Below are 26,539 nucleotides of genomic sequence, written 5' to 3'. Positions count from 1 at the left end.
GTGGCAGTATCCAAACATGTCGTTGCCAGCTGCAGCCACCTCAAGCTAAAACATCACACCCACCGTCCCGTTCAGGCGCAGATGAAATCCAGATGCACAAACGCTCGAGTTCTCCACAAGGGAGATGCTAAATGGTGCATAAAAGCACTTGTATCTTAGCCTTTCATACTATGGACAAGCTCAGATTATTTTTGCAGCGACTCTAATGACTAGCTGTTAGCCTTTTTTTTTTTTTTTTTTTTTTTTGTTCAAATCTGTTGTTTTACCATTTAAAAATGCCAGTTCTCTCAACACATCTGCTGAGTGAGGATGTTCGCTTCATCTCGAAACGGCTTGATGTTTCAGGAAATGTTTTGGCCCTTGCAGGAGTCCCAAGGCGGAGATGTGAATGTGAGAAGCTGCTAGGAATGCAGAGCAACTTTGCTGCTTTTTCCTACCCACAGCTTTATTTTTAGCACGCCTCATGTTTAAGCCCAGGGTCGTGTCTGGGAAACAACAGGAGGTACTTTAGTTCCTTTATATGCATAGTCTGACTGTTCATTCTTGATTTTTTTTTTTGGCTTTATGAAGCACATTTTCATCTTTACAGCTGTGATATCTCCATGAAATCGGAGGTGACTCTCTCAGACTCATTAGGCATCAAGGGAAAAAGGAAGTGAAGCAAAACGAGTTTTGTGCGGTGCGGCAGGAGCGTGCCGGCGCCGCTGCGGCTGGGACTGCTCCGAGGCACCAACCCGAAGGCCATTCTGTGCCCTCGGGAGGAGGACCGTGTGCTGTCCCCAGGCCAGGAGCCGTCAGCCGCCCGCGGGAGGTGCCTGCGCGGCGCTGGGCCCTGGTGCAGGCAGCAGCCACGGCCACCACCTGCCTGCTGCCCGCGGCAGAGGGGCTCAGGGCGCTGCCGCTGCCGGCGGCTCATGGCACGCCGCGGGTCTGGGAGAAAAGCTGCCGTGCGGACCTCTAGTGTTCCTCTGCGGGCCTGGTGCTGCCCTTCCAAAACTCTCATGGCCTTTTGTCGTCAGCAGAAGGAAAACTACACTTCCCCCGGATCAGTCTCGGAGCAGAGCTCTGCAGGTGGCACAAAATGTGTTTAACTGCTTTTTAATATTAAAAAGCTCTGGGTTTGGTTAGAAGCATTGCCAGCATAACTACGTTGGGAGGTGACGTTAAACGTATCAAGCAAACCAGAATGAACATAAATTTGTTACTTTGCTGTCTCCACCCCAGCTGCTGGTGATGCTTTTTCCTTCCTCTGAGCAGTGGCCGTGCCGAAGGGCTGTGCCATGGGCCGGGCGGTACGGAGCTCCGCTTCGCCCTTGGAGGGTTCGGGGTGTCTCTGTGTCCCCCTCGGCAGCTCTCCAGGTGCTGGGACGGAAACCAGCCTCCCCCGCAGGTTGTGGTATGTGTCTTGGCCGTCACTCTTCAGGTGGCTGCTTACGTTGGTTTTAAACCTAAATGCCTTCATCCTGGTAAGTCTCATCTTCGTGGAAGGGTTACTCCCTGTAACGCATCCTGGGTGTGGGCAGGGCGATGCCTGCGGGGATGAGCTCGCTGCTCTGAGCCTGTCCCGCGCAGGGAGGAGAGGGGAATGGCTGCTCGCGTGGCGCAGCTGCACCTGCCGTTGTAGCTGAGGATTGCATTTGTCCAAAACCTTCAATTTGTCCAAACCCCTTTTTGAAATGGAAGCATATACTTAATGCTTTCTCTTCATCATGATGCTAACTTCAAGTGTCTGAGAAATTCAGGCTAAAAAATCAGCTATTCACATGAGTTTGTTGTATCAAAGGCATGAACTGTGGCTGAGAACTACCCGGTCTGCTCTGCAGGTCTGAAGCGCGCGGCAGCGCTGAGGAGAGGACACTTAACACCGCGGTTCACGGCCTCAGAGCAGTCACTGCGCCTGTCATCAGCTGTGCCTCCAGTCCTCAAATTTCTTTCCGCCAGGGGACATTAATTAAGTTGTCTTAATCAGGATGCAGGCTTGCAGCACCAGTCCACAACATAAGGAATCAGCTCTAAAGGCTCCCGGGGCGCTCTGAGACCTCCCCTGGATGCAGCTGTGTGCTCGGTGAGGAGCATCCAGCTGTGGGTGTCGGGTGATTTATCAGCTGAGGTATAGACACGTGTGTGTGGCGGTGATGCGGGTGTGGGAGCAGCCTGGTAAGCATTGCTGTGCGCTGACCTTGCTTCAGCAAATGCCATCAAACTTAGTCCTGCGAGATACCAGACCCAGACCTGTTGCCAGAAATAGCAATGGTGGATGTGTAAAGCCCGTATGTAACACCAGCAGCCGTTCAAGTTATTTCCCCATCAATTTCTTTTCTTTTTCAGGACAGATTTTGCTAAGGAGCTTCATCAGTGCTGAGCTACGTGGTGGGTATTTGCTTTTTGTCCATACGCAGCGGCTTCCTCTATAAAGCTATTTCATTCTCATGTCCCAAATGAGGAAGGACCCTAAATTTAATGATTGGATGTGCCTCTACTTCTTCCAGCAGGCTCTTATGAGAACTTATTTATGTGGGCACCACGTCACAAGCAGGTAACTGAACAGGTATATGGCAGAGGGGTTTTGTACATCCCCATCGCTGCTTCCAGCCCCTGCCCAGGCAGCATCAGTCGTCAGTCTGGAGTTTGCCCTTACAGCAAAGACAGGACCAAGGGCACCCTGCGAAGAGGTGTTTGGAGGGAACTGTGGTGCCTGGGAAGATGGTTTCCCTGTGCCTTACTGTGTCTCTGCCAGCCTGTGTTTGTGTAAGTAAAATAAGGCCACAAGGCCTGAGAGTTGCTCACCCCTCTACAGCACAGGGCAGAAGCGCCTTTGGAGCAGGGTTTCTCTGAGGATGTTCCTCAGGTAACTGATGAATCCGAGTCCTGGAGACCTCTTCTGTTTGAGTGGTCTCTGCAAAACACCTTTGCTCAGGTTAAGCCCGTAACACAGGAGAAACATCCCACCCTATTTCTGGACCAGGGTGCTCTGTTCAAAATAAATATTTAAAAAACATGAAAAACCCCAACAAAACCCATCCCAAATAAACAACTGCCCACTAGTAACTGGCTGCCCAGGGAAGTGGTGGAGTTGCCATCCCTGGAGGTATGTAAAAGACGGGTAGATGCAGTGCTGAGGGACATGGTTTAGTGGTGGTTTTGGCAGTGTGAGGTTGATGGTTGGACTCGATGATCTTAAAGGTCCCTTCCAACCTAGACGATCCCATTCTATAGTAAAGGAGACGGCAGGCATGCAACCTACCGCACAGACAGGGTGGGTCAGCGAGCTCAGAGAGGAGGGGGAAGCTGTTCCGCAGGCGGGTTACTGCAGCGCAGCTGGGAACGCAAAGGTAGAGCACTCCCAGAAACACGCGTCGCCTCGCTCTTTATTTATGGCCCTGGGCGGCCGGGAACGGCCGTGTTTACAGGAGGAGGGAGACGAGCTGTGGAGCTGGGCTGAGATCTGTGCTGGGACGCCGGTGGGGCCGCTGCCCTGGGCTCTGCTCCCTGCTCTTGCCAGAGGGATGTTCACCAGTGACCTGTGGACTTCTCCTCTGTGGGAACTTCGCCGGTCCAGCTGAAGAGGCAAACGCTGGGAGAACGGACCTGCCTTGGTCCTAATGCCCTGCAATTTCTCTCCGAGGGGCTGGATCCGTCAGGACGAGGATGGAGGTGCCCAGGAAGCCCTGCCTGAGGAGATGCCTCAGCGACGACCCCAGGTGCTCCACCGGCAAGGCCTGGGATGTCTTCTGGAAGAGCGCAAGGGAAAAACGCCTCGCAGGTCAGTCCAAAGGTGTATGTAATCCCGTGCTGGTGTGAAGTGAGCATCGGGGCTATGGCCTCGATCAAGGAATGGAAATGTGTCTACTTTTTTTGGCAAGCGTGCTCCTTTTACTGCTGCTGGGTTGTGCGTCGTAGCCCTGTGCCGCGCTGGGGTACTTGCCTTTGCCTGCGCTGCTTTTTTCCTTTGTGGGACCGAGTGGATCTAGAGCTGTGAATTTTCAGATTTATGTGGAATTTTATTTCCAGCTTTCGATATTTATACTTGTTCTTTGGCTGGAGTTTTGTAGGCGTTTTAAAAGATGAAGGTGTCCGTCAGCTGCACAGTGCCCGACAGCCTCCTCTCAAGGCACACGAGTAATTTTTAAAGCTGTATGAACAAAAACAGTTGCAAGGACAAGCCCAGAAATAAGCCTGAGGGAGTAAAGGAAGTAATATTCCCTTAGATACCAGCTTTTGGGTAATGATACATAAATAACTCAGGACAATATATAGCAAAAATTCACTTTCTGAGAAAGTAGTTGTTGTTGCGCAAACAGGCTGCTGGCCCATTGCCTGGGGAGGGAAGCGTGAGCATTGCATGGCAGGATGACACCAGTGCTCATGACATGCATGCTGTTCTGGAAGGAGGTTTTCTTTAGCAGTGTTGCTGGAAGGACCTTTGGGGACTTTAAGCCTGGTATTTTGTGATAAAAATACATATGCTCTTAGGAGTAGTGAGGAATAGCAGATAGGTGAGCACAAGGAGTTTCTTCTAGAGATTTGATTTCAGATCTGGCAGATTTTCAGAGTGAAGTTGGTGCAGAAGTTCTGGATAAACCCAGATGTGGTGGTGCTAACCTTTCCAGACCATCTTGGAGTGCACAAAGTACTGTTGTGTCCTGTTAACAACTATTGTGGGCAGCTCAGCGCTGGAAGGCAGTGCTGAGGTGGTTGTCAAGTTGAACTCCAAAGTTTGTAGTGGAGAGGGGGTAAAAAAAGATAATCTATTACTCAGCTTTTGCCTGCACTGACTGCAGTAGGAGCCAATTTGATGCAAGACCAAATAGGGAACTCCTGTTCCAGTTCGTATTTTCTTCCTGCTGCCATTGGTTGGGTGTTGCTGCTCTTCAGCAAGGATTCCAGTGAGCAACTTGGGCAAAAAATAAGAGAGTAGGTAGTGAGGAGTAGGTTGACTAAAGTAAGTGAAACATGAAATCTGCAATTTGATCCTTTTGGTTTGGAAACCTGTGCCCCTCAGAGCGATACTGGGGTTAAGGATGGACGCCTGTAGGAGGGGGGTTGTAAAGGAGCGGCCGATCCCAAGGGCTGGTGTGAAGCAAAATCCTGAGCAGGCTCATCCTGCTGGTACTCCATAACGAATATTAGTGGATCCACTACAGATGTGAGGCTAAACCAAAGCCTGGTTAAGCCAAGCCCTAGCAGATGGGGAAGGTCAGCCCTCAACTTTAGATCTGAGCTTCCCAACAGTTCCGCCTATTTGCACAAAATCTGAGGCTGCTCTAATCACCGCCTGAAGAGTTAGATCAAGAGCTAACTTCTGTCACTCCAAGGTGCCTGGATTTTGCACCATTTAACGTCTGCCGGGGCTGGTCGGGTGCCCTGCAAAGGCAGAGGGGTCTGCTGCACGCCCAGCGGGACCCGCGCTGCTCGGGGTGGCCGTGCCACAGCCCTGCTTTGCCCACACTGCTGGGAAGCGGGCAAGTCCTAGGAGGAGCACACGGGTGGGTTTGGTGCCAAATATCACCTGGGAACACACGTGGTTACACCCCCCAAAGGCTTGTTTGTTGCCTGCGCTTTGCAGGAAGCTTTCTGGTACACTGCATAGTGAAAGCATACTGAAACAGCCCCTTGCAACTGTTGGGCAAAAAATGTATATCATGTTTTCTTTGGCTGGAACCAAGAACTTCTTGTTCCTGACAGACACAAATGCATGGTAGAAACCCTTAGAGACAGTTTGCTTCCCTACCTAAGTCCAGATTTTTACCTTCACGTTGTCTTGTCTTCAAAACCAAATAAATAAGTAAACAACACCAGGTTGTTCTTATTGACCTTAACATTGACTTGTCTTTAAAAAGTTAAAAAATTAAACTAACCACACTAGATCAGTCCAAGAGGGCTCTGGGGATCCGAGAGCCTGACCTTGCCCTCAGGGTGCTGACCCTCCAACTTTCCCATTTTACTTCTTAACATCAGCATCTCTGGTAACTCCTTGGTGTGTCTTCAAATGTAATTCGTGTCTACAAGCCAAAGCGTAACTGGAAAGCTCTTAAGAATGACCGCCACAGAGCCCGTTTCCTAAAGGTTTCTTTTCTCCTACCTGATGTTGTCAGGAAATCTGGGGCTGCACTGGTTGGTACAATGTGGGGGTTTTGAGCTGCTGCTGCTCGGAGAATCAGCCTGAGCCGACAAGGCTAAGGGTCAGTTCTGGGCTCCTCTTCATTTTTTGGAGTTTACAGAAGGATGTGAACTTGAACCTGCATGTTTTTTCAAGAAGCCTTTCCAGGATGTCAAAAATAACACCACACCCGTCCAGCTACCTGTGTGCGAGCCTTACACTCCAAGCTGTCAGACTGTGTGCTAGTGAGTGCAGAAATGCCCGGAGCATAGCCTTGGGCAGCCAGGGCCTCATGACAGCCCTAGGGGCGGCGGGGTCTGGGGCTGCCCCGGGACCCTGCGCTGCCCAGCACGGAGGAGAACGCCGGGCTTGTGAAGCAAAGCGCCTGTGCTGTGCCTCCTTCTCAGCACGCGGCCCCTGTCCCCAGCAGGGAGCTGGCAGCATGCCAGAGAGGGCAAGAGGAATAAATGTTCTAGTTACTGAAAATAGCTTCCTAAATTATTTATTTTATTTCTTAAGAAACTTGGTGGGCTGCGCATAGGCCTTTCCACCTGTGGCTTGCATTCATCTCTGCAGAGACGGATTCTGGCAGCAGTATTTCCACCCAGCAATCCGCTGTTCTCTTGCCAGCGGGCATTCCCTCTCTCTTGCCATCCCTCTCTCCAGCCCCGAGACTGTGTTCAAAATAAGTCGAAGCTGCAACCGCCAAACTGAGATTTATTGTTTTTTCCCCTGAGCCCGAAAGCACTTCACTCTTTATAAGAAGACCTTTCAGAGGTGCCAAGGGACTTACCTGTTATTGCAAACATCCCCGTTCCTCTTTCAAAACAAGCAGCACGTTATTTTTCGGGCTGAAGATGAGTTTCACTTTGGAAGTTTATTGATGCTGCCAGCGAGGCACGATATGCTCCTCCCTGAGGATGGAGCAAAGAGGCTGTTGGATTAGTTTGGGACTTCCAGTGGAGGAATAGAACATTGGGAATTGTATTTGTGTGTAAGATCTATGATTTGGGGGTCTCTAAATTCCTCAAACCACTTTGAAAATCCTGGCTTTAATTTGCGTGGGCTGGTCGTGACTCTGGCATTGGAGCACAAAGCCGTTTGAGCTGGACTGGAAGGTGGCACCAAACCATAGTCACTGCTTGCAGTGGTGGAGCCCGTCACGCCAGACCAGCATTGGAAGTGGTGAGCAGTTTATCATGTGTACATACAAGATGCGCTGGTCAGTAGGAGTATTGAGCATGAATGTTACTGAGAAATGAAAGTAACACACGTTCTGCCAGATGGATGGTCTCTTTCTCACGTAAAACTATAGCCAGAACTTAAATTACAGCTCTTCCAGATGGTATGAATAAGGCTCCAGCACGATGAGGAAGCCTTTCGAGGAGCTCGGAGTTCGGACGTTTGCCGTTTCTCAGGAAAGTTTGCGTTATCCCTCTGTTCCTGGCTGATGTAAAGGCACAAACTCCCATTTCTGGTCCTGGAGTGTACCACAAAGCTCAGCCCTCAGGACCATATTTTATTGCAATTCTGTGTTTCTCAGAAAGAAGTTGTAAAATAGTAATCCTGTTATTAATTGGAAAATATACACACATGCACACACATACACATTGAGAGAAATGGTATATCAAAATATGTTTTGCTTTAGAAAACAACACTTCAAAAAAGAGAAACATTTTCAATAGTTTCCTGTGAAAAGGTGCATACCTCTGGTTGAACTCAGCCTATCCTTTCCCAGGGTGACACAATTTAGGTAATTCTTAAAAACCCAAGCTATCGCTATCTTAAAAATCCATAGAGGTCACCTCTTCTTCAAATTATAAATTAATGGGCTTTTAGCAATCTGGACGTCTGCTCTTAAAGGTATTTTAATTCTGTTGAGCCTTTCATGACAGCCGTTCTGGCACTTCATTTGGCCAAAGCTGTTCCCTGCTGCCACAGCATGTGCCCCAGAAGCACAGGTCTTTGTCCCAAGGTCTGTGCTGGTACGCGTGCCGTTGTTGGTGATACGGGTTAGAGCTTCATTTTTTTCAGGTTTCTATAGATATCACACATGATCTGTTATTTGTCAGAGGAGAAAAATTATTTTTAATACAGTGTGTTTGATAGACTTACATTAGAGAAATATGGGGGAAAATCAGGCGTGACAAACTCCTTACTTTGCCAAAGTAATTCTTCATACTCTCATTGCATTGTTTTCTGTACAACAACAGAGGCATTATATGTTATTGTGACTGAGTTCAGTCATGCCTGAGATATTATTATGTCTTCTACTTAATGATGTTAAAACCAAGGCTAACACCAAGAAAGCAACCAAATTCAGTAGATCAAAAGATATGTTTTCTTCTACCTAGTGTTATTGCATCTGTTCTCTACTAAAACAAATGTTCTGATAAGGCTTTCCAATGAAGGAATTGGGGAACTCTTCAGTGCACTTGTATTTCTGAGTCAATGCAGAGAAGAAAATAAAGCCCCACGAGTGGTATCAGACCTGCTTTTGACCAGGTCCCGGGAAGGGGGAAGCCCTTCCCAGCGGCTGCATCCCCCGGCACCCACAGGCTGGAGGGGTGCGGGACGCTGTGGCGAGCCCAGCCCTGGGCAACCCTCAGCAAGAGAGGGAGCCCAGCAGGATGCCAAACACTGCAGCCCTTCGGTGCACTGAGTGACGCCTCGTTCAGGGCCGCGTTTGGTCCTGGCACCCCTCCATTGCACCCTGAGCTCTGGGCTGCCCTTGGAAAGGGAAGAAGCTCCGGCAGTGAGCTGCACTTTCAGCCATTTGTTCCTATTTTGGGACATAATAGAAACCATACCGAGAGCTTTCCAGGGGGGAGACAAGCCACAGCCTTTTCAAACAAATCGCTTTGTGCCAGTCCAACCGCTGCACAGTCCGAAGGGCTGGGAAGTAAAGATTTAGCAGCGTGTTCCGGGCTGGCTCCTCTCCATTTCCCTGCATGGCAGGTTGTGCGCCGTGCTGGAGGTCTCCCAGGCAGCTTCCCCGGGCTCGCAGGAGCAGGGGCACTGAGACCCTGTGTGCTGGGCCGGGAAGGGGTGGTGGTCCAGGTGCAGCCCTTGGCTCTCCTCCCATGGTCTCTCGGGAGCTTTTTCCAGAACACTGGTTGCCTTGACAAATATTTTGCAGTGTTGTCACAAGCACCCAGGGAGGGAGAATGCCCAAAGACTAGTGAACCTCTATGTAATCCTAAAAAAAATGAAGCGTGCCACAGCCCGTGCTGCGTCTCTGCCCACTGCCCTGATGGGGGTCGATGGCTGGAGGGGAGGACTCCCTCCAGTTTGTGCTGTGCTGCCTCCCTTTCCCCCAGCGGTACCCAGCCCAGCCCCATCCCTGGGCTAACGCAGCCCACCCAGGGAAGGCGGAGATGCTTATCCCCCTGTCCCCGCACAGTGTGCCTGCAGAGCTGAATGCACAAGATCCCCCCCCCAGGGTTTGACCGACGCTGGATGGGGGGAGCTGTCCCATGGGCATCGCCAGAGGTTGCTTTGTTGTCTTCAAGGGAGGTCACCACAGGCTTTGTATTTCCATTGTGACCTGATGCTCTCTTCTCCTGCCTTGCTTCTACAAAACAGAGAGGGAAGGAGCAGCATTTTTCACTGTGCCGGCAGCTCTGTAGGCAGCAGGGCACGTTGCAGAGCCCTAACGTGGAGACCTGGACATGCCTGGTGGGAGCATCAGGGAGGTGAGACCTGGCTTGGGCTGGAGGTGCTCAGGGTGCTGCAGGAGGCAGCCAGCCATACCCAGGAGCGGGACAAGGCTGTCCCCCCACTCAGCCAGGTCACTGCCTCCTCTCCCAGCAGCAACCGCCTTGCTGAACCATTCCTGGGGCTCCCGCTGTGCAGGGCAGAACTCTGCCGTGGCTGGTGAGCAAGTGTGGAGAGATGCTCCCCCCGGGCTGAGCCCGCGCTGCTGCTGCTGCTGCTCATCTCAACACAGCAGCAAGCACGTCCGACCTGCCACGCTCTCCTTGCAAGAGCATGAGGGCCCAGCCCTCTGGACCTGTTTTTTTAGGGTGATTTGGCTCCATGTGGGTTGAGATTTCCTCACCTTTCTAGTCTTGCAGTCACCACCAGAGAGTTGTGTTGGCTCAAGCCTCCTTCCAAGACATCCTTTCCCTGACTGCATTGTATTGGCCGCCCATAACCCGGCCTCTGCTGGGCTTGTGTCTGAGCACACAGCTCTGCTGAGCCCTGCTTTGAGATGAAACATCTTGTGTTGACTCATTTTGACCCGGGCAACCTTCCAGAACAGACAGTTGCATGCGAGTTACGCTGGGCTATGAGAAAGCAGCATGGACACATTTTTCCTAAACACAAAGGGCAGAGCCATGGGTAGTATTTACTACCCTGCACCAGATGCAAGAGCTCTAACACAGCCACTTCTCGGCTTGTCCTGGACTCCGTGAAGAAAAGCAAGTGACAGCTGCCTGGGTTGAGCCTCCGGGTGAGCGAAGCAGGTTTTGGTGTGTGAAGCAGGTTTTGGTGGGTACCTAGCTGGAAGCCTGGAGACACCTTTCATCCGCTTTAAGGAGAGGTTCAGGGTCTGAGGCCCGGGGCAGCAGGGAAGCGTGATGAACACCAGCCGGTGCTCTGCCACGTGCAGCCCCCATCCCTGGCAACACGGGCAGGTGTTACAGGACTGAAGTGGTATTTGGTGCTCTTTCGGGTTCTCTTTCCTTCTCTGATGCCGGCAGCTACCCAGGCAAAGCACCGCTGCGTCGCTCCCCAGATGGCTGCCAGCCGGCCCGCCGACTGCACAACTCGTGCTCGCTCACTGCAAGCCACACAGAAATGTACAGCTCTCTCTTTGTAAACAGGCTAAAAATATCGTGGTGCTGTTCCTCCGAGGGCCTGGGAGTTCAGAGAGGCTGGGAAGGAAGCTGGGGTCAGGCCGCCTCCGGGGAGCAGGCGCAGGCATCCCATGTCGGCGCGGAGCCACGGCACGGTCCCCTCTGGCTCTGCGGAAACTGGGGCTGGCTACAAGAAACCCAATGCGTCAGACACAGCGCTGGTGTCCTGCTGCCCTGGGCCTGGCAAGCAAGCGGTGCCAGGTCTCCTCGGGTCAGTGCTAATTGTGCAGGAGATGTGACTTGGAAAGCCCCAGAGCTGTGTGAGGAGCCCAATGCGGCAGCGGCGAGCAGCCTGGGGTGGTGGGACTGCTCACAAAGCTTGGCTTTGGTTCTGCTCCTCTCCCGAAGAATAATTATTCTCTTTTCTGTATCACTGCCAGCCTTGGGTTCAGTGGTGCAGGTACCAGCATCCTGCAGAAAGCTGCCTTCTCCAGGCAGCGCCACCAGGGGTAACGCTGTCTTCTGGGCCCCTCTTCTGCAGGGTGCCCTGCGTGAGGCTTGTGTCTCCGTTTCCTCTGGTTTCTAAAGTCAGAAAAGACTATTCTTTCAGACATCCTGTTTCATTCCTATTTTCTGTTCTCATCACACCAGTGTACCTTGTTAAAGTACGTGGCTATCCTAACCAAATCCTGGTCAAGGTAACCAGGACCCGAGTGTGGATGTCTCCCTCCACAAATGATGGGGAAGCGTGTTCCAACTAGAAATCTCATCAGGAGTTATATCAGTTTGCTATAGATGGCTGGCAGCCACGAGGACCTGGAACATTTTTGGATTTTCCTTCATTAGTGCTTAACCTCGTTACCTGGTGTGAGACTGTGCGGCACAGAGTTAATCAGTAATGAGCGCTGGTGCCCCGTTGGGCGTCTGTCGTGTGCTGTGAGCAGCTGAAACCGGAGAGCAGGGATCAGCTCTGGTCTCCCAGCAATAATGGCAGTGATCGCTGCTGTTGCGTGCGGCCTGATTTCTCCATGTCTCCACTGTGCTTGTAAATTTAACTTTCCCGTGGTTGAGCCGTGGCGGTGGGAGCCGGGGATCGGCTGCAGTCCCTGGGTCTGTGGGACTGCCTGGTGCTGGGCAGTTCAGTCTCAAACAAAGAGGGAAGAGGTCCAAAACTGAATGGTGGGCAATAAACACATTAAAGCCCAAATATGCTACTAGCATCCTGTAGTCTTTACCCACCTGAGAACCCAAGGGAACCCCAGACCGCCCGGCACTCACGTGGGCTGGTGTGGAGGTGGGTGCTGACTGCTCACCCGCCTGCGCTTGCCTTCCTGCAGCCCGTCTCGCCGGGACCCCGCTGGCAGCGTGCGCCAGCGCCTGGCCACGCTCACCACTGCCAAGGACGTTCAAACCCTCATCAGCCGCCTCTTCTCCAGCCAGGATGAATTTGATAGAGAGACAGTGTTAAAGAAAATAACCTTTGCTGTGTAAAAGGGCTTCAGCGTAAAAGCAGTTAGATTTAGCGTGCTTTTCCCCTTGCTTCTGGCAAAATGAGAGCAGAGTGTCGGGGTGGTGTCTGCATTCTGACACTCAGCGATGTGCTTTCCGCTGAGCTCATGCAGTTGGGCCACGCTCCAGTTTGTCGAGGATTTCTCACCGTCGTGACTCTAGTGCTTCAAGTACCTCTGCGCGTTTCATTTGTCTCCATCCTGAAGCTTATTTAAACTGTATGTATCCTGCGTTTACGTCCTGACAGTATTTCTTGCTGGGGCCTGTGCCACCCACACCTTTGGCGCTGTCAAACTCAATCCCCGTTGCAAACTCTGTTGCTGATGCTGATGTGAGATGGCAGCCAAAGGGGCTGCTGTGGAATACCGAGGAAAAGAGAAAGGAAACGTCATGTCAGAGCCCCGCCGAGATGCGCAGAGTGGCTGGAGGGAGCTGTGACTGAGCTGCTCTTTCCCAGGGAGGATTCTCCACCCCGTCCTGGGTGGGATCTCGGCAGTCCCGCTTAAAGCTGAGCAGACAGGATTGGAGTTCAGTTGCCCAGGGCAGGACTTGGTCGCTTGCAGGGACACAGGAATAACATCTGCACAGGACAGTGATATGTCGCAGTTCGCTCTCCCCGTGGAAGGTAGGAGGAGGTTTATTTTCTTTCCTTGACTTTCTTTAATTGTCATTATTTCTTTAATGTTGTTACTAGAAAACAGGGCGTGAGCTGTTTTAGGAGGTGGAATGGCAAAGGTGTGAGTCTGGCTGTTCCCTCCTGGGACGCGCTGCTTCTGTTCGGGCTCGTTTAGACAGAAAACAGAAAGTTTTACAATGACAGATTGTGTTTGGGATTTGGGGGAAAAAAAATAATTAAATAAAGCAGGTATTAAAAATCATGAAATCTAATGCTTAAGCCTCTGAAAGTCTCACACAGGGCACTTAATGCTGGAGCAAAGCCTGCTGTCTGACGGGAGGCGGCACAGCGGGAGGGTTTGGGCTCGGCAGAGGTTTCTCCTCTAGAGGGTAGCAGCAACCTGCGCCGGTGCAGCGCCGGCCCCGCACCCGCTCGGGCTCCCCCGCAGCGCCAGGGGGTCCTTTATTTGGGGGGGGATGGGAGGAGGGGTATGCATGTGTGCGTGAATATATGCACGTGCGTGTGGTTTATTTTGTTATGCATCTCACACAGGTCATTAGTCATGAAATTCCACGTGCTGGCCAAGAAATGGAGGTGTTTTAGTTTGTTAGGGAAAAAATTTCTGTCTGACAGCGAGTGTCAGCCCAGGGCAGCGGAGGCTCCTCACAGGGATCCCCAGCACCCTCGGTGCTCCCACTGGAGTCTCGTCCCCGCCGCTGTGTGTCCATGTGTACAGACGGGGAAGGGTTTCCCGCGGGGGACGGAGCGGGGTGGCGGGCAGCACGGGAGCCGGGAAAGCGGCAGCAGTGCATCACGGTGGGGAAAGCGTGTCGGCCCTTGGGAAAACGTCGGCATCGGAGGAGAAGGCACCCTGAGCAGTGATGCCTCTTCCTGCAAAAGTAACGGCAAAAGTGATCTGTTTACTGGGAGGAAAGAATCCGAGAGGGGGACTTTTGGGGTGGGTGCCCTGAGCCTGCAGCAGCGGCCGGGTCCCGGCCCCCAGCACGAGCAAGGGCTGCTGAGGGGCAGCGGATGCGGCTCCAGGCTTCAGCGCCCAACCATGGGTCCTCCCCATCGTCCCCAGAGTGGGAGACGGGTTTTGGGTACAGGTTGAGCATGTTCGCTGTCTCAGCTGGCTGGACCCTTTGGTTGCTCTCCCGCCTCACCCCTGCTGCCCACCGGTACCTTCGGCAGGGCCGGAGCCCCTCGGCAGCACCCCCAGCCTGCCGGAGCCGCAGGAGCTGCGGGAACTGGTGCCCCCGTGCTGGGGAAATCATTGCTCTGGCCATCAGCTGGGCCAGCTTCAGCTCCCGCCTCTGCCAAAGGCTTGCTTTGTAATGCTGAAAAAATCCCACTGTAACTCTGGCGGATCTGTAGGAGGGTATTAAGAAGCGTCTACATGTCAGAAGGTGGCTTTTATTTTATTGCTCCATGTAAAACATTTTGTATTCTCTGGGCAGGAGATGGAAGCGTTACAGTGAAATGTTTTCAGAAAATGAGTTAGTGTCATATCATCCCTTCCCAGCGACGCTGCCCTGACGGACGGCTGCCGAGGGCCTGGCTGCCCAGCCTCGCCGGCAGCTCTGCTCTCACATAGGCTTTGGGGACTGTTTGCCAGGACCGCAACTGGGAATAACACTGCATTTCTTGTCCTTTGCCTCTCTATAAAATAAATCAAGCTGAATTTTCAACCCGCTGTTTGCTGGTGCTCTACGGCCAAGTTTTGAGTCAATTTATTTCTCATTGCTTTACGTCACCCTGGCGATGTGCCGAGCACGAGAGCTGAGAAGAAACACAATTAGTTTGCTGCATTTGGGGCCAGGGCTGAGCATCCATCCATTGGTACACACAGGTCTTCTAGGTGGTGGAAAAGGTGTATTTTTTAAGGTAGAAAATTACTTGTCTTTTGGAAATGAATAAATTTTTGACATAAGCTAAAAGCTGTAAGAGGAGAATGGGTTATGTTGCCAGATATTCACCATAAGAACGTTATGCACTTGAGTGCTGGTACCCCAAACGCAGTGGGAAGTGACCCGGAGGGATGTTGGCTGAGGGGGCCGAGGCGCTGGCCATGCCATGCTGTGCCCAGCAGCAGGGAAGGACCCACCTTGCCCCACGGCTGCTGTGCCGCAGGGGCGCTGGGCAGGGAGAAGCCACCATGCATTTGCTGTCCCGTGTGTTGCATTCACTGGTGAGAGATGCTTGTGAAGCCAGGAGAAGTGTCCGGCATGAAGCACAAGCCTGAGGCAGCAGTAGGGCAGCCCAGGTCCTGGCAGTACTCGTTTGGGGTGTGCGGCGGTGGGGAAACCTGCTGGGATGCTGCAAAGGCCCCCCAGCAATCGGGGGGGGGCCATGAGCGGGGGTACCCCCTGTCCCCTGCGCTCCTCCTGTGGTCAGAGAGCTATTAAGAGACAGGGAGGTGATTCTGGAAGCGTCTTCACATGGATTGCTGTTCTTTTTGGTATAAATTTGCTATTCCAGCTTCTGAAGTCCACCATTTAGGAACACTTCCAGGGGTGGCATCATCTGACACCTGCCACCTCACTCGTGGTCTGGCAAGACCCGTGCAAGGGGGGACAAGTGCACACCCTGCCTGCAGTACCCGTCCCTCCTCCGCCTCTTCCCATCCCCTTGATGCTCCTGGGAAAAGGCAGGACCCGAAGCTGTTGGAAGGCGTGCTTGTGTGGGAAGGGAACTTGGCTTCTCTGGTGAACAGATAGTATCAAATAATAGCTGTTTTATGCAGTAAAACAAAGCTTTATGAAAAAAAAGAAAAAAGACAAAGGAAAGGCCCTGCTGACAGTTTGGTAGGTTTTTACTGGGGTAACTTCTGGCTTGTACTTCTGGCTGCTGGAGCCTGGGGACCACTTGCGAGCTTCAGCTTGGTTCAGCAACCTGAAGTGGGATTGGTGCTGGCCACCCTGCTTTCAGCTTTTGGGGCTGCGGTGCTGCAGATCTTGCTGCTGCTTCCACCGTCTTCCAGAAACGGGGCAGGAGCGGGGTATTTGTGGGGGATAGAGGTTTGCAGGGGATAGAGGTTTGTGGCGGGTGTGTGGAGGGTGGTTATGCGAAGAGCCCAGTGCTCACGTGCCGCACAGCAGCTTCCCGCTTTCCTTCACAGCTCCAAACTCTCACGCAAGAAGGAGGATTCTCTTGAAATCTGACCTTTTTTTTTTTTTTTCAGTTTTACTCCTTGTGTTTGGTAACTGTTCCTCCCTTCTTTCACAAAGCAGCGCAGTAATCAGATGATGTCTCTGACTCGTGCTACCCAGCCTCGCATGGTGGGGCTTTTCTATTTGTTAGGCAAAGCCTATTGATTTAATTTCTGTATCATTATTCAAGCTAATATTGAATATGTCACTGATGATGGTGCATGAAATCGAAGAGAGTCTGAAAAAAAAAAAGGATGAAATATTAAAGAAACCCTTGCTAAAGGACGGGAAGGAGGTGGTGAACGTGCTATGGCTGCTGCTCCACCTCTCAGGCTGTTGGTGCCTTTGGCTTCTGGGAAATGTTGGCATGGCCACCTGGACTGGTCAAACAGTAGTGCCGGTTGCTGCTGGGGGACACGGACTGGAAGCCGTGTCAAACAGTGAACAGCCAAACTTGTATCCAACCCCGGCTAGCTCCTCTGCCCTGTGCAGCTGCAGCCGCGGCTCTGGAGGTGATGAGGGCACAGAGGGTCACTTGATGGCTTCCTGGGATGGGAGGAGGATGGGACTTTCCCACTTTGTGCAAGGAAGATGAGAGCTGTCTGCCGAGGCGGGTATACTGTCCCTTTCACCAGCACATCTTGGCCTAAGCAGAAATAGCCGTCATACTCAACATCACACATAAATGTATAATTATGCATAAAGATGGGTCTGAAGAGAGTGTAATGAATGCAGAGACATCTGTGGCTGGCTGGCCAGGGACTGTGGGACAGACCTGTCAAACACAGCTCTCTCTAGGCTCTCGGGGTGACCTGCCACTAGATGTCACAGCGTGCTTGGGTTTGCGGCTGGGGACCAGGCGTGCCGCCGGTGCTGGGGACCCCCACCCAACCCACCCTGGGCAGGGGCGAAGCTGTTCCCTAAAGGCCCTCTGTTGGACTGAAGCAAATAAATAGCATCTTTATGTCTGCTCTTTTCTTCTAGAGCGTTTTGGAAACATTCTTAGATTTCACATGTCATTCAGCAAAGTCAGAGACCAGCGGGTGAATAAAGAGGTTTGCCTGCTGCCAGCCCGCAGGGTGACCCCGATGGGACACCCTCCTGGCACGTATCCAGTGGCCCTTCTCCCACTGCAGCAAACTGCAAACTCTCATTAGCTTCAGTTAATTTAGCAGGAGCACACTATACGTGCTTCAAAAGCTCTTGATCTGAGGGGAAACGCATTTTTGCCACCGGTCCCGTTCCCACCAGCACGAGGAGGCCAGAGCTGGTGCAGCTGTCTGGTGCTGACCTCCGCCTAAACCATATCAAATGGCTATTTATAGATGCACGGGAAACCGCGCTGGACCCTGTGCTTCCTCTCTCATCTGAGCTGAATCTTTAGTCAGCTCAGCAGCACAGGGAACGCTAATTTTGTGTGCTTTTTCATTGAACATTGCGCTGAGCAGTGGTAGAATATGTATGTGGTTGGGTTTGGGCACGCTGGTGATGAGATAGGCAAGTGTCGTGGTTTGGCCTCAGCCAGCAACAGAGAACCACGCAGCCGCTCGCTCGACTCCCACAGCCGTGGGAAAAATCGGCAGAAAAAGGCAAAACTCGTGGGTTGAAATAGTGTAATTTAACAGAACACCCAAAGGGAAGAAGAAAGAAAAACAATAACACCGATAAAGGAGTATAAGGACGCGATTACAGTACCGCAGCGCATCGACTGAACCCGCACCACCGCAGCCCGCCCCCGAGTGGCGACTGCCCCCCCCTCCCCGGCTACCGCCTCTTGTCGCTGGGCATGGCTCACGTGGGATGGAGTACCTGCCTCCCTGCCCGCTCCTTGGGGGAATTAACCCCATCCTTGCCGGAACCAGGACAGCAAGTCACCTTCTAAACTTGTTACAGTTTTATAAAAAAATGGGTATATTGTTTAAAGACTAGAAGTAGATTAGAGTGTGATGCGTTTGCTGAATTAACAAATGAATGACAGCATTTAAAACCTCCTGGTGTTTTTTTAAAACCACCACCCATACCCAGGCGGTTCTTCGGTGAAGTGTAGCTATTGAAGTAATGATGGCATCACTGCTGCATTCGTTCGCCACCAAAAGTGAGAGTGCATTTTGACAATCTCAAACTGACCAAATGACACATCCAGGTGTTACCTGGGCTGGACAGTGGTATTCTTTCCTCGTGTTCAGTAGCATTGCTGATCTCAAGACCAGGATCTGCCTGGCCTGATTGGGGATCTCACGCTCTGAACGCTGGACTTCAACCTGAAGAGCAGCTCACCAGAGAGGACACTGTCCCCTCCGTGCTCCCACCTTGCGTACGGGGACATCGGGCAGGTGCAAGCACACTGCGAGGGGAGGCAGGACTCGTGCACGGGGAAAGGCAGCCACTACCCACACCCTCTGGATCGCTGTGTGCCTGTGCCCTCAGTCTCCTCCCGTCAGGACAGATCTGGGGACCTTCACACATCACGGAGTGCTTATTTGTCTAGTTGCCCCAGTGCCTGTGGGGAGCTACCTAAGGTGGGGTGTGCTTATGAGTAGCAGACTTCTATTTCTAAACAGCAGCTGCACAGCAACCCCAGCTCACACGCGTTTGTGCCACAGGAGGTGCCCTACAAGCGGCCTTGAAAGACCAGGAGCCCACTCCCAGGCTGACCATGGTGAGCAGTTTCCTGTCAGACACCACTGCCAAAGAGGGAAAAGACAAAGCTATATTTTACTTTATAAATCACACTGTTTTTCAAGTGTATGTATGTATCCAATTCTTTTCTTCTCCCCATGTCCAGAAAACAGGGCAGTTCCCATGCTGGCTCTACCTGCTATGTCAACACGTGAAGATGCTCTCGTAGGGTGTAAGGGTTTTTCAAAAGGGTCTGTAATTTAACAAAAACATCCCTAAAAAGCCTGTGGTTTTCAAAAGTTATCTAGAAAGAAAACTCACTTTGAACCTCAGTGCCCTTCAATCTATAGCAGATTCTCTCTTGCAGTCACCACTGAGACTGTGGACCCAATGCGCCTCATCAGACCAGCATAGCGGAGGGCTCTATATGTTCAATGCTTTAGCTGATTAGGCTACTAATTACAGAAGCTAAAGAATTGTTTAAAACAGCTGGAAGAAGAAACTGTAGCGATTTTCCTTGAACTGCTTCCAAACCGATAAGACATTAAACAAAGAAGAACTTGGAGAAATTTAAATTACAGCTTGTGACCTGAATGTCAGACATCGTGCTGCACATACACTGAGGAGTGTGGTCTCTCTGCAACAGACAAGATGGATGGGGTATAGCTGCAAACCCCTCGCTACTATTAATTTTCACCACATGAATCTTTCTGACCAATAACACATTATCGTTTTGTTTTGTCTGGCATTGCCTCCCTCCCCCCAGCACCAGCCCAGAATACGTGAAAATCTTGTTTGATCACAGTGTGCTGCTTTCTCCTTAGAGAATGAGGCTTGAGCCACCCTATCATTCCCGTTCACCTGCAATAACTACCACAGCAAAAGGTGCTTTGAGCAGAGCAGGTTGCCCTTGCAGAGAAGGGTTTATGGGCTCGGGGCCAGCCTTTGGTGCTGGAGCATCTGAGTCTGGTTTCAGCTCTGGGGAAACGGCGTAACCTCACCACGTTTCAGAAAAGCATCGCTTCCCTCTTTCGGTGGGGGCGAGAGGATGGATGCCCGGCATACATACAGAGAGAAGAAAAGGTGAGGTGCATATAAACACCAGGAAAACCATCAAAAGCTTCTCTGGGCTGTCCCACCTGAGTGTCTTAAGGTTGAGCGAGGTCCACCTGCCCCCAGCCTTGATCACTGCCAGGGTGCGAGGAAGGAAGCCTTCTCCTGCGTGGAGATAGAGGTGGCATGGGAGGGTGGCGTTGTCTAGCAGGTTTACTTCTGTAGGATGGTACTGGGACTTAGGACAACAACTCTTTAGGGGAAAAAAAAAACCCTACACTTAAAATTGACATAAATGTAATTTTCTGTAGTTATCGCCAATCTCAGAATAATTTCAGCATGACCAAACTGCTGCAAGGCCCTCACACTACTATGTTTAATACATACTAGTGTATATATTAGATGTGATTTCCAGACACATTAGGGCTTCTCAAGGAGACTGCAGATAAGGCGCAGGCTGGGAGGCAGCTGGCCCAAGTGCTCTGCAGGAGCAATATGTGGGCACAGAAACATGCGGTGCCCAAAGTCCGCTTTCACTTGTTTGTTTTTTGTTTTTTTTTCACTCCTGTGCTGTTCTGTCACCCCCAGGTGTGTCAGCATTTGACTTGCACCAGCGAAAGAGCTGAATCCAGACCCTGGTAATTAAACCTCACCGAGGAAAGCCTAGGGTAGGTGGGAGAGCAGCGTGGTTAGCACGGCGCCAGGGCAGCTGCCGGGAGGGGAAGACCCGGCAGTGGGGGCTGCAAGGTGGGTCACTCACCATCCCAGCGGCGTCCCCGGAGCAGTCATCCGCACAGCCAGCTGGTTTGACAGAGGCTTTAGCATTGCCTCGCTCCTTTCCTAAGGCTATGTGAATACTCCTGGAAGGGAAGTGCATTAGCTTCTCCTTCTCCTGATGTCAGAACCCGACTTTTTCCCATTTATGCCACTCCCATGTCGGCTGGATTCATACGGACTCATGCTGGTTTCCCTGTGGCTGAGCACAGTGCCCCGAAGCTGTGATCAGGGAATATGCCTCTTCACTTTGCTTCTGTGCCTGCTGCACCCATCGTCTCAATGGCACAGACCAGGCTCCCGAGGTGTAGAGCTTGTCCATCTCAGGGAAAGAGAAATTCCTCCCTGGGGCCTTTAATGGAAGCGGTTGGATGGTGGGGAACGTGATGGCCCTGCTTCAGGGGCTATACCTTTCCAGATGAGGAGGCAGTGATGATGGCCCAGACCCAACAGGTCTCCAAGTGGAAACCACCCCCTAAACCATTCTGTGCCCAGTGCAAGTGCACAGGAGAGGAGCTGCCCGGTATCTGCCCAAATTAAGTATCTGGCTCAACATCAGACCAGTTGAGTCAATGGACATTTTTCCTTTGATTTCAGAGCTGTGGGGTGGTTCCTCCATGACCTGCCGATCAGACCCTGGGATCCATCTGCACGGTCAGGCCCGGCAGCGAGCTGGTACGAGGGGGGCATGCTGGGCGTGAATAGGAAGGACTTTGACTAAAATCCCGAGACCGCAGAACATTTCAAGACAAGCCATGCACGCTCTTTAGCGCATACACGCAGAGCCCACGTGCAGTCCCAAGGTATGGGATCCACCCCTCCGTTTGTCCTGGAGTCGCCGCAGCAGTTGGCACAGGAGTGATCTTCTGTTGCCAGGAGAAGAGAGCACACGATGTTCAAGGAGGAGAGGTCAGGTCTCTTCCTGTTTAGATGTTTTCAAAGAATGCTTGAGCATTTTAGTGGAAAAATGACTGAGGGAACCATCCAAATTAGGAAACAGGAAATACTGCAGTAGCATATAAATACTATTTTGACAGCTGAAAAGAGAGGCAAGTGGTTGTCAGGTAGGGCTGGCAAGCGCACTGCTGGGCCAGCAGCCAAGGGGCATGCCCTCAGTGCCACGCATGGGGACATACCTGCTCGGCAGGCGTTACCAGCGTTGTGCCAGCTTGGATGTCAGGTGTCTTTCATCTTGGGTTCTCCCAACAATAGTGCCAATAGTCAGTAAGATGTGTCCTTCCAGCGGGGGAATCCTAGTATTTCCAGCAGCGGATACTGAAAACTATGACACTAAAATCAGAACTTTTCCGGGCTATAAGTTAGTAGCAGACTTTCTAGTGCCAGGTTACCCGTGTGACGAAATTAGCTCTTCATATCTAATGTCATCCCTGCTCTTGACTCTTTCTCCCCTGCAGCAAATCACTGAACCTCCCCAAGCCCCTCTCTAGCCATACGTTAAGTCGATGTAATGCTGCTTTTAAGTCTGTGCAATTACTCAGTTACTCGTTCATCTGACAGCAAGTAATATGCCCTTAGGGCTATGATTCAGATTTGCTCGTTGATTTGCTGTGTGACCTTGAGCACCACGTTAAATATACTTCTAATATTCAAAGGAATTGTGCTTATTTACGCTTATGATCACGCTATCCAAACTCCTACTCTATATCAAACTTTCCAAGCAGAGTCTGCTTGTTATTTATTGTGAAATTTAAAGTTAGAAGCTAACCTCTTCTAAAATACAAAAGAGATTTGGGAGCTGAAGTTCCATCCAAATTCACCTCAAGCATGTTTCAGTGGAGCTTGAAGAGTCTAAGAAATTTAGATACTTCTGAAAATGTCACCCTAGCTGTACCTCCAGGGTCTGACATTCCACAGACACCTGAATTACCAAGGTAAGTTCCCTCTGCTGATCCAACCTGATTGCCGCGGAGCTCGCAGAGCATTAAGTATGCACATATTTAATGTCTGCTAATGCTGGAGGGGGAGGACGCCTCAAAGTGAAAACTATAGTGCATTTAAATGTGTTCTTCTTCAACACTCATCTCAACCCCAAGCTGAGCAAGAACACCTCCCTCCAGCTCCCGAGGAGCCATTTTGGAGGGGCTGTCTGGCGCTGCTTGCCTTCTTCTTGTAGCCACCTGTATGTTCTGTGCATTGGAGAGATGAGCTATTGAATCAAGGAGCGGTGTCTGTTTGAAGAGTGTCCTTCTGGAAGAATGAGTGGCTAAGGAAGAACGAGTGGCTAAGGGAGAAGCGTGGGTAGAGCTTGTCCCGTCGCTAAGATTGTCCCCTGTCTGTGATGAGACAAGATTTTTGAGAGTGTTTTCTCTTGTGCGTGTTTGTAGAAGGAGCAACTTTCTTTAACTCCGTTGGAAGGTAGCTGGGAAATGCTTGGACTCGATGATCTTAAAAGTCTCTTCTAACCTAGACAATTCTATGAAATAATGTGGACAAGAAGCAAACCTGTTTTCTGAGTATTTTAAGAACTTGTACCTTAGTTTTTTGTATATGTCAATTGAAATTAAATGAGGCTTGGAAAAGGAGCCAGTATGGGTTTGACCCTGGGACCATGCCAGGAATAAGCAAACACAAATAACCCTTTCCTAAAAATGTTCTTTGCAACCCCACCCTTCAGGAGGGGTCTTCTCTGCAGCGATCTAAGTCTGGACAACGTTGGCAGCCAAGGGCTGAACTTTAGCTCTCGTTCATACTCAGCGGTTACTCTTATGGTACTCTCATGGCTTACTGGAGCCAGGAGGGAAATTGCTGAGAAACCACACACCATGTAGAGGGAGTGAGGGTTGTAGAGTCTGGCTGCTTCTCATCCCAACCCATGAAAAGCCATGGGCTGGGGGACAAGAGGTTGGAGTGGGACCTTAGTGACGGTGGCAACAGGTTTTCATCCCCACTCAGTGTTCCTCTCTGTGCCTGTATTGCAAAGGATTTAAACTGCAAAATCTCTGCACTGCTATTAATGCATTAGCGTTGTGAGCAGCTAGTGTCAGCACATCTGTAAATAGGAGCTCTGCTGTGCAAGGTGGTTCTTTGAATCTGTAAAGTGCTTCGTGCTCCTTGCCTGTGAAACAATATAGAAAAGTTTAATGTGTAATTTCTACAAATACTCCGGCTTCTACATAGGAAGCTCTCAAACCACTGAAATAGTTATACGACATCAGTGAAGACAAGGGATGTGATAGACTTGAGTGGTTTAAAATAGTAAAGCTACCAGACCTCAGCTGTGCTCTGATTATTTTCTTTGAATTTGCTTCCTTTTCATTGCTTTTTTTTATACTGAGACATAAATAATGTTAAATTCCAGACCACTCATGGGTCTGAAATTTAGCTGTAACAAGGACTTTTGCCAACTTTTACAAAAGGATTTTGCTAACATGAAAGAAAAATATCTCATACATAATAAACACTCCTCCTGACCCATGTTATCCTTTTGCATTTAAGGTCAAACATCTCTGAAAAGAAAATTAAAAAAAAGATAAAGGGGATGCAGAGAGTCAGCTGCAACAACAACGCAAACCTCTGTGTGAAGGTCCTCCCATCAGGGTTTTGATTTTCAGACTGTTCACAGCTGCCACTACATTTTTTACTTGGCCTGAATAACGTAAATACTGGGCTCGTAGTGCTTTCCTTTGCACTGGTGTAAATCTAGGTTGGAGCTCAAACCTTGACTGGACCATGCACACACTATCCCTGGGATCTCAGCGGGACAGCATGTAGTATAAAATTAATCACGGGTGTAAATCTATGCAGGACTTCTGCCCAGTTTTGTGAATTTGACTTCAGACAACCTCAGAGCAGTTCCTCTGGACTTTAGCTGGTGCAATACAGGCTGAATTTGGCTTAGTATATTCTGTTGTACCCTCCATGGAGGTTCTAGCCAAGAGCCAAGAGCAGCTATTTGGAAATAAACTGAGAATTCTGAAATTATTCCAGTTTTCTTTTTCTTAGAAATATGTCTCTCTGTCCTGCCAGAGAAAATACCTACAGGTTTCATAATCAGCTTATTCTGCTGCTGAACTGATTATGTATTTTGAATGGCTAAAGTAGATCTTGTTGCAGAAAATTAGTAGAATACTTATCTCCTCCTTATATTGACTCCTTTCTCCAGTCCCGTGCCCTCATGATTCGAGGAAGACTAGTGAATATTTAAGATGCAGTGGGAGCATGCTGGAGATGAGGTATGAACACACAGTGGCCAATTTCAAATTCTGCTGATGGTTAAGTGAAGATGCTAAAAATGCACCTGAAAAAGGACTGGCTGGTTTAGAAGACTGGCAGCAGGAAAGAGCTTCTGGGCAGTCAGGGGCTGCTCTGAGGTCCGCGTGCTGGATCAAAGTGGCCAGGTTGAGGAGGCCAGGCTGCCTTCTCCTTGCCACCCTGAGAGCTGCCTGGCATGCCAGGGCCAGGATGTACAGTGCAAACCATGACATGAAGCTGGCCTTGGGGGACTGCTTGCAGCCCACTAGGCTTTCCCCTAGGTGTAGTCAGAAGAAACATCAGTTTTCAGAGATTTTTCTTACTCTATTTTGACCATTTTCTAGGGTTTGGGCAAGCCTGACTCTGCTTTTAAAAAGTCATCTCTTCAATCTGTTTTGATGAAAAAAAAAGTAAGCAAAATAAGAAAAACTCTACATAGAAAGCCATAAAGTGACCAGGCCCCGCAGTACAGCCCACTCATTCATGTATGCTGGCTTCACCTTGGGCCTAGAAAAATCCATGTTATAAAGAGTAACTGCTCAAGTTGGCAGTGAATTAGGGGGAGGCTGTACTCACCGGAACGTATGCTGATCTTCGTGGGTTGTGGCATGCCCTAAGGCTGGTTCTCACATGGAGACATCTTTCTTTACCTACAGTTTGTGCTTACTGTGTTGACCCTTTTAGACTCTGCTGCTGCATAGCTGAGCTTTGAGGTTCAGCAAGGGCCCTCAAGGAGCATGCAGTGCATGCTCCAGGAACCACCAGCCATAATCTGAAGACTACCATGACAGCAGCAGCTCCTACTCTCATCTCCTGAGAGCCAGGGTGAAAGCTAGTTATTTCTATGTGCCAGGTTGGTTGACACAATCCTGTGTTCTCCCGAGTAGACAAAAAGCACAGCCCTCCAATCGGGAAGCTGAGACGCTTGAGTCCCCCGCTGGTCATCGACCCCAGCAAAGGGGTGTTGGTACCCTCGGTAGTCCTCAAGCCCAGTTTCCCCGAGCTCCCTCCACCGCCGTCCGGTAAGGGGATCTGCTTCCTCAGAGGAGTATGCCACCCTTTGATGCTCGCCGCTGTGTCGGTGAAAGGGCTGAATTCCTCTTGTTTCTTGAAATAAACTTGCAAAACCCTTGACCTTCCTGAGCTGGAGGAATATGTTTACAAATGGTTTAATTCCATTTGTCTTCCTGAGAGAGTTGCCAGTGTCGTTAAGGTAAGGGAAGCTGGGAAGCTGTGTGGCCAGCCTGTTATGGGATCAGAAATAAGACGCCAACAATTCCCATCCACTTTGTAATTCCCATTAATTTTTGGAGGGGCAAGAAAAGGAGTTATTTAATGGAATCCCCTGTAATTTTTCCTTTATATAAGGCTCATGACACAGCAGTATGCCAGAAAAAAAGTCATTTCTTGTACTGTGATATCTACACTTGCAATGTCTTCCAGCACACTGGTGCTTGTAGCATTCTAGCAAAATATCAGGAGATAATTCTGCAGCCGCTCTTTTCTAGTGTTACACCATCTCAACTCATCTTTACACTTGTGTATTTGAGGTCAGGGTAGCCAGAAGCAACAAAGACAGAGGACAAAAGAGGCAAAGCACAAGGAGGGGTGGTTACCGGTATTAACTTTATAAATTAAAGTGTATAGCTTTATTTAAAGGCCTTAGCAGCTGGAGGAAGCTCTTTAAGACAGAAACCATCTT

The 26,539-nt window shown here is 50.5% G+C and overlaps 1 protein-coding gene across 1 annotated transcript in view; it reads left to right on the top strand.

Moving 5' to 3' along the window:
• Positions 1 to 3,648: 3,648 nt before the first annotated feature.
• The window catches only part of LOC309677271 (rho GTPase-activating protein 7-like), a gene marked incomplete at its 5' end in the record, with an annotated part of 59,434 nt that continues 36,543 nt past the window's right edge, over positions 3,649 to 26,539 (top strand). The window contains one exon of the mRNA XM_082490040.1: positions 3,649 to 3,763. Within this exon, the coding sequence (XP_082346166.1) occupies positions 3,649 to 3,763 (115 nt within the window). The remainder of the gene's footprint in view (positions 3,764 to 26,539) is intronic.

The sequence above is a fragment of the Vanellus vanellus genome, assembly GCF_965231255.1.
Source record: "Vanellus vanellus genome assembly, chromosome: 13".
Taxonomy (NCBI): Eukaryota; Metazoa; Chordata; class Aves; order Charadriiformes; family Charadriidae; genus Vanellus; species Vanellus vanellus.
This window is presented reverse-complemented; position numbering and strand designations above follow the sequence as displayed.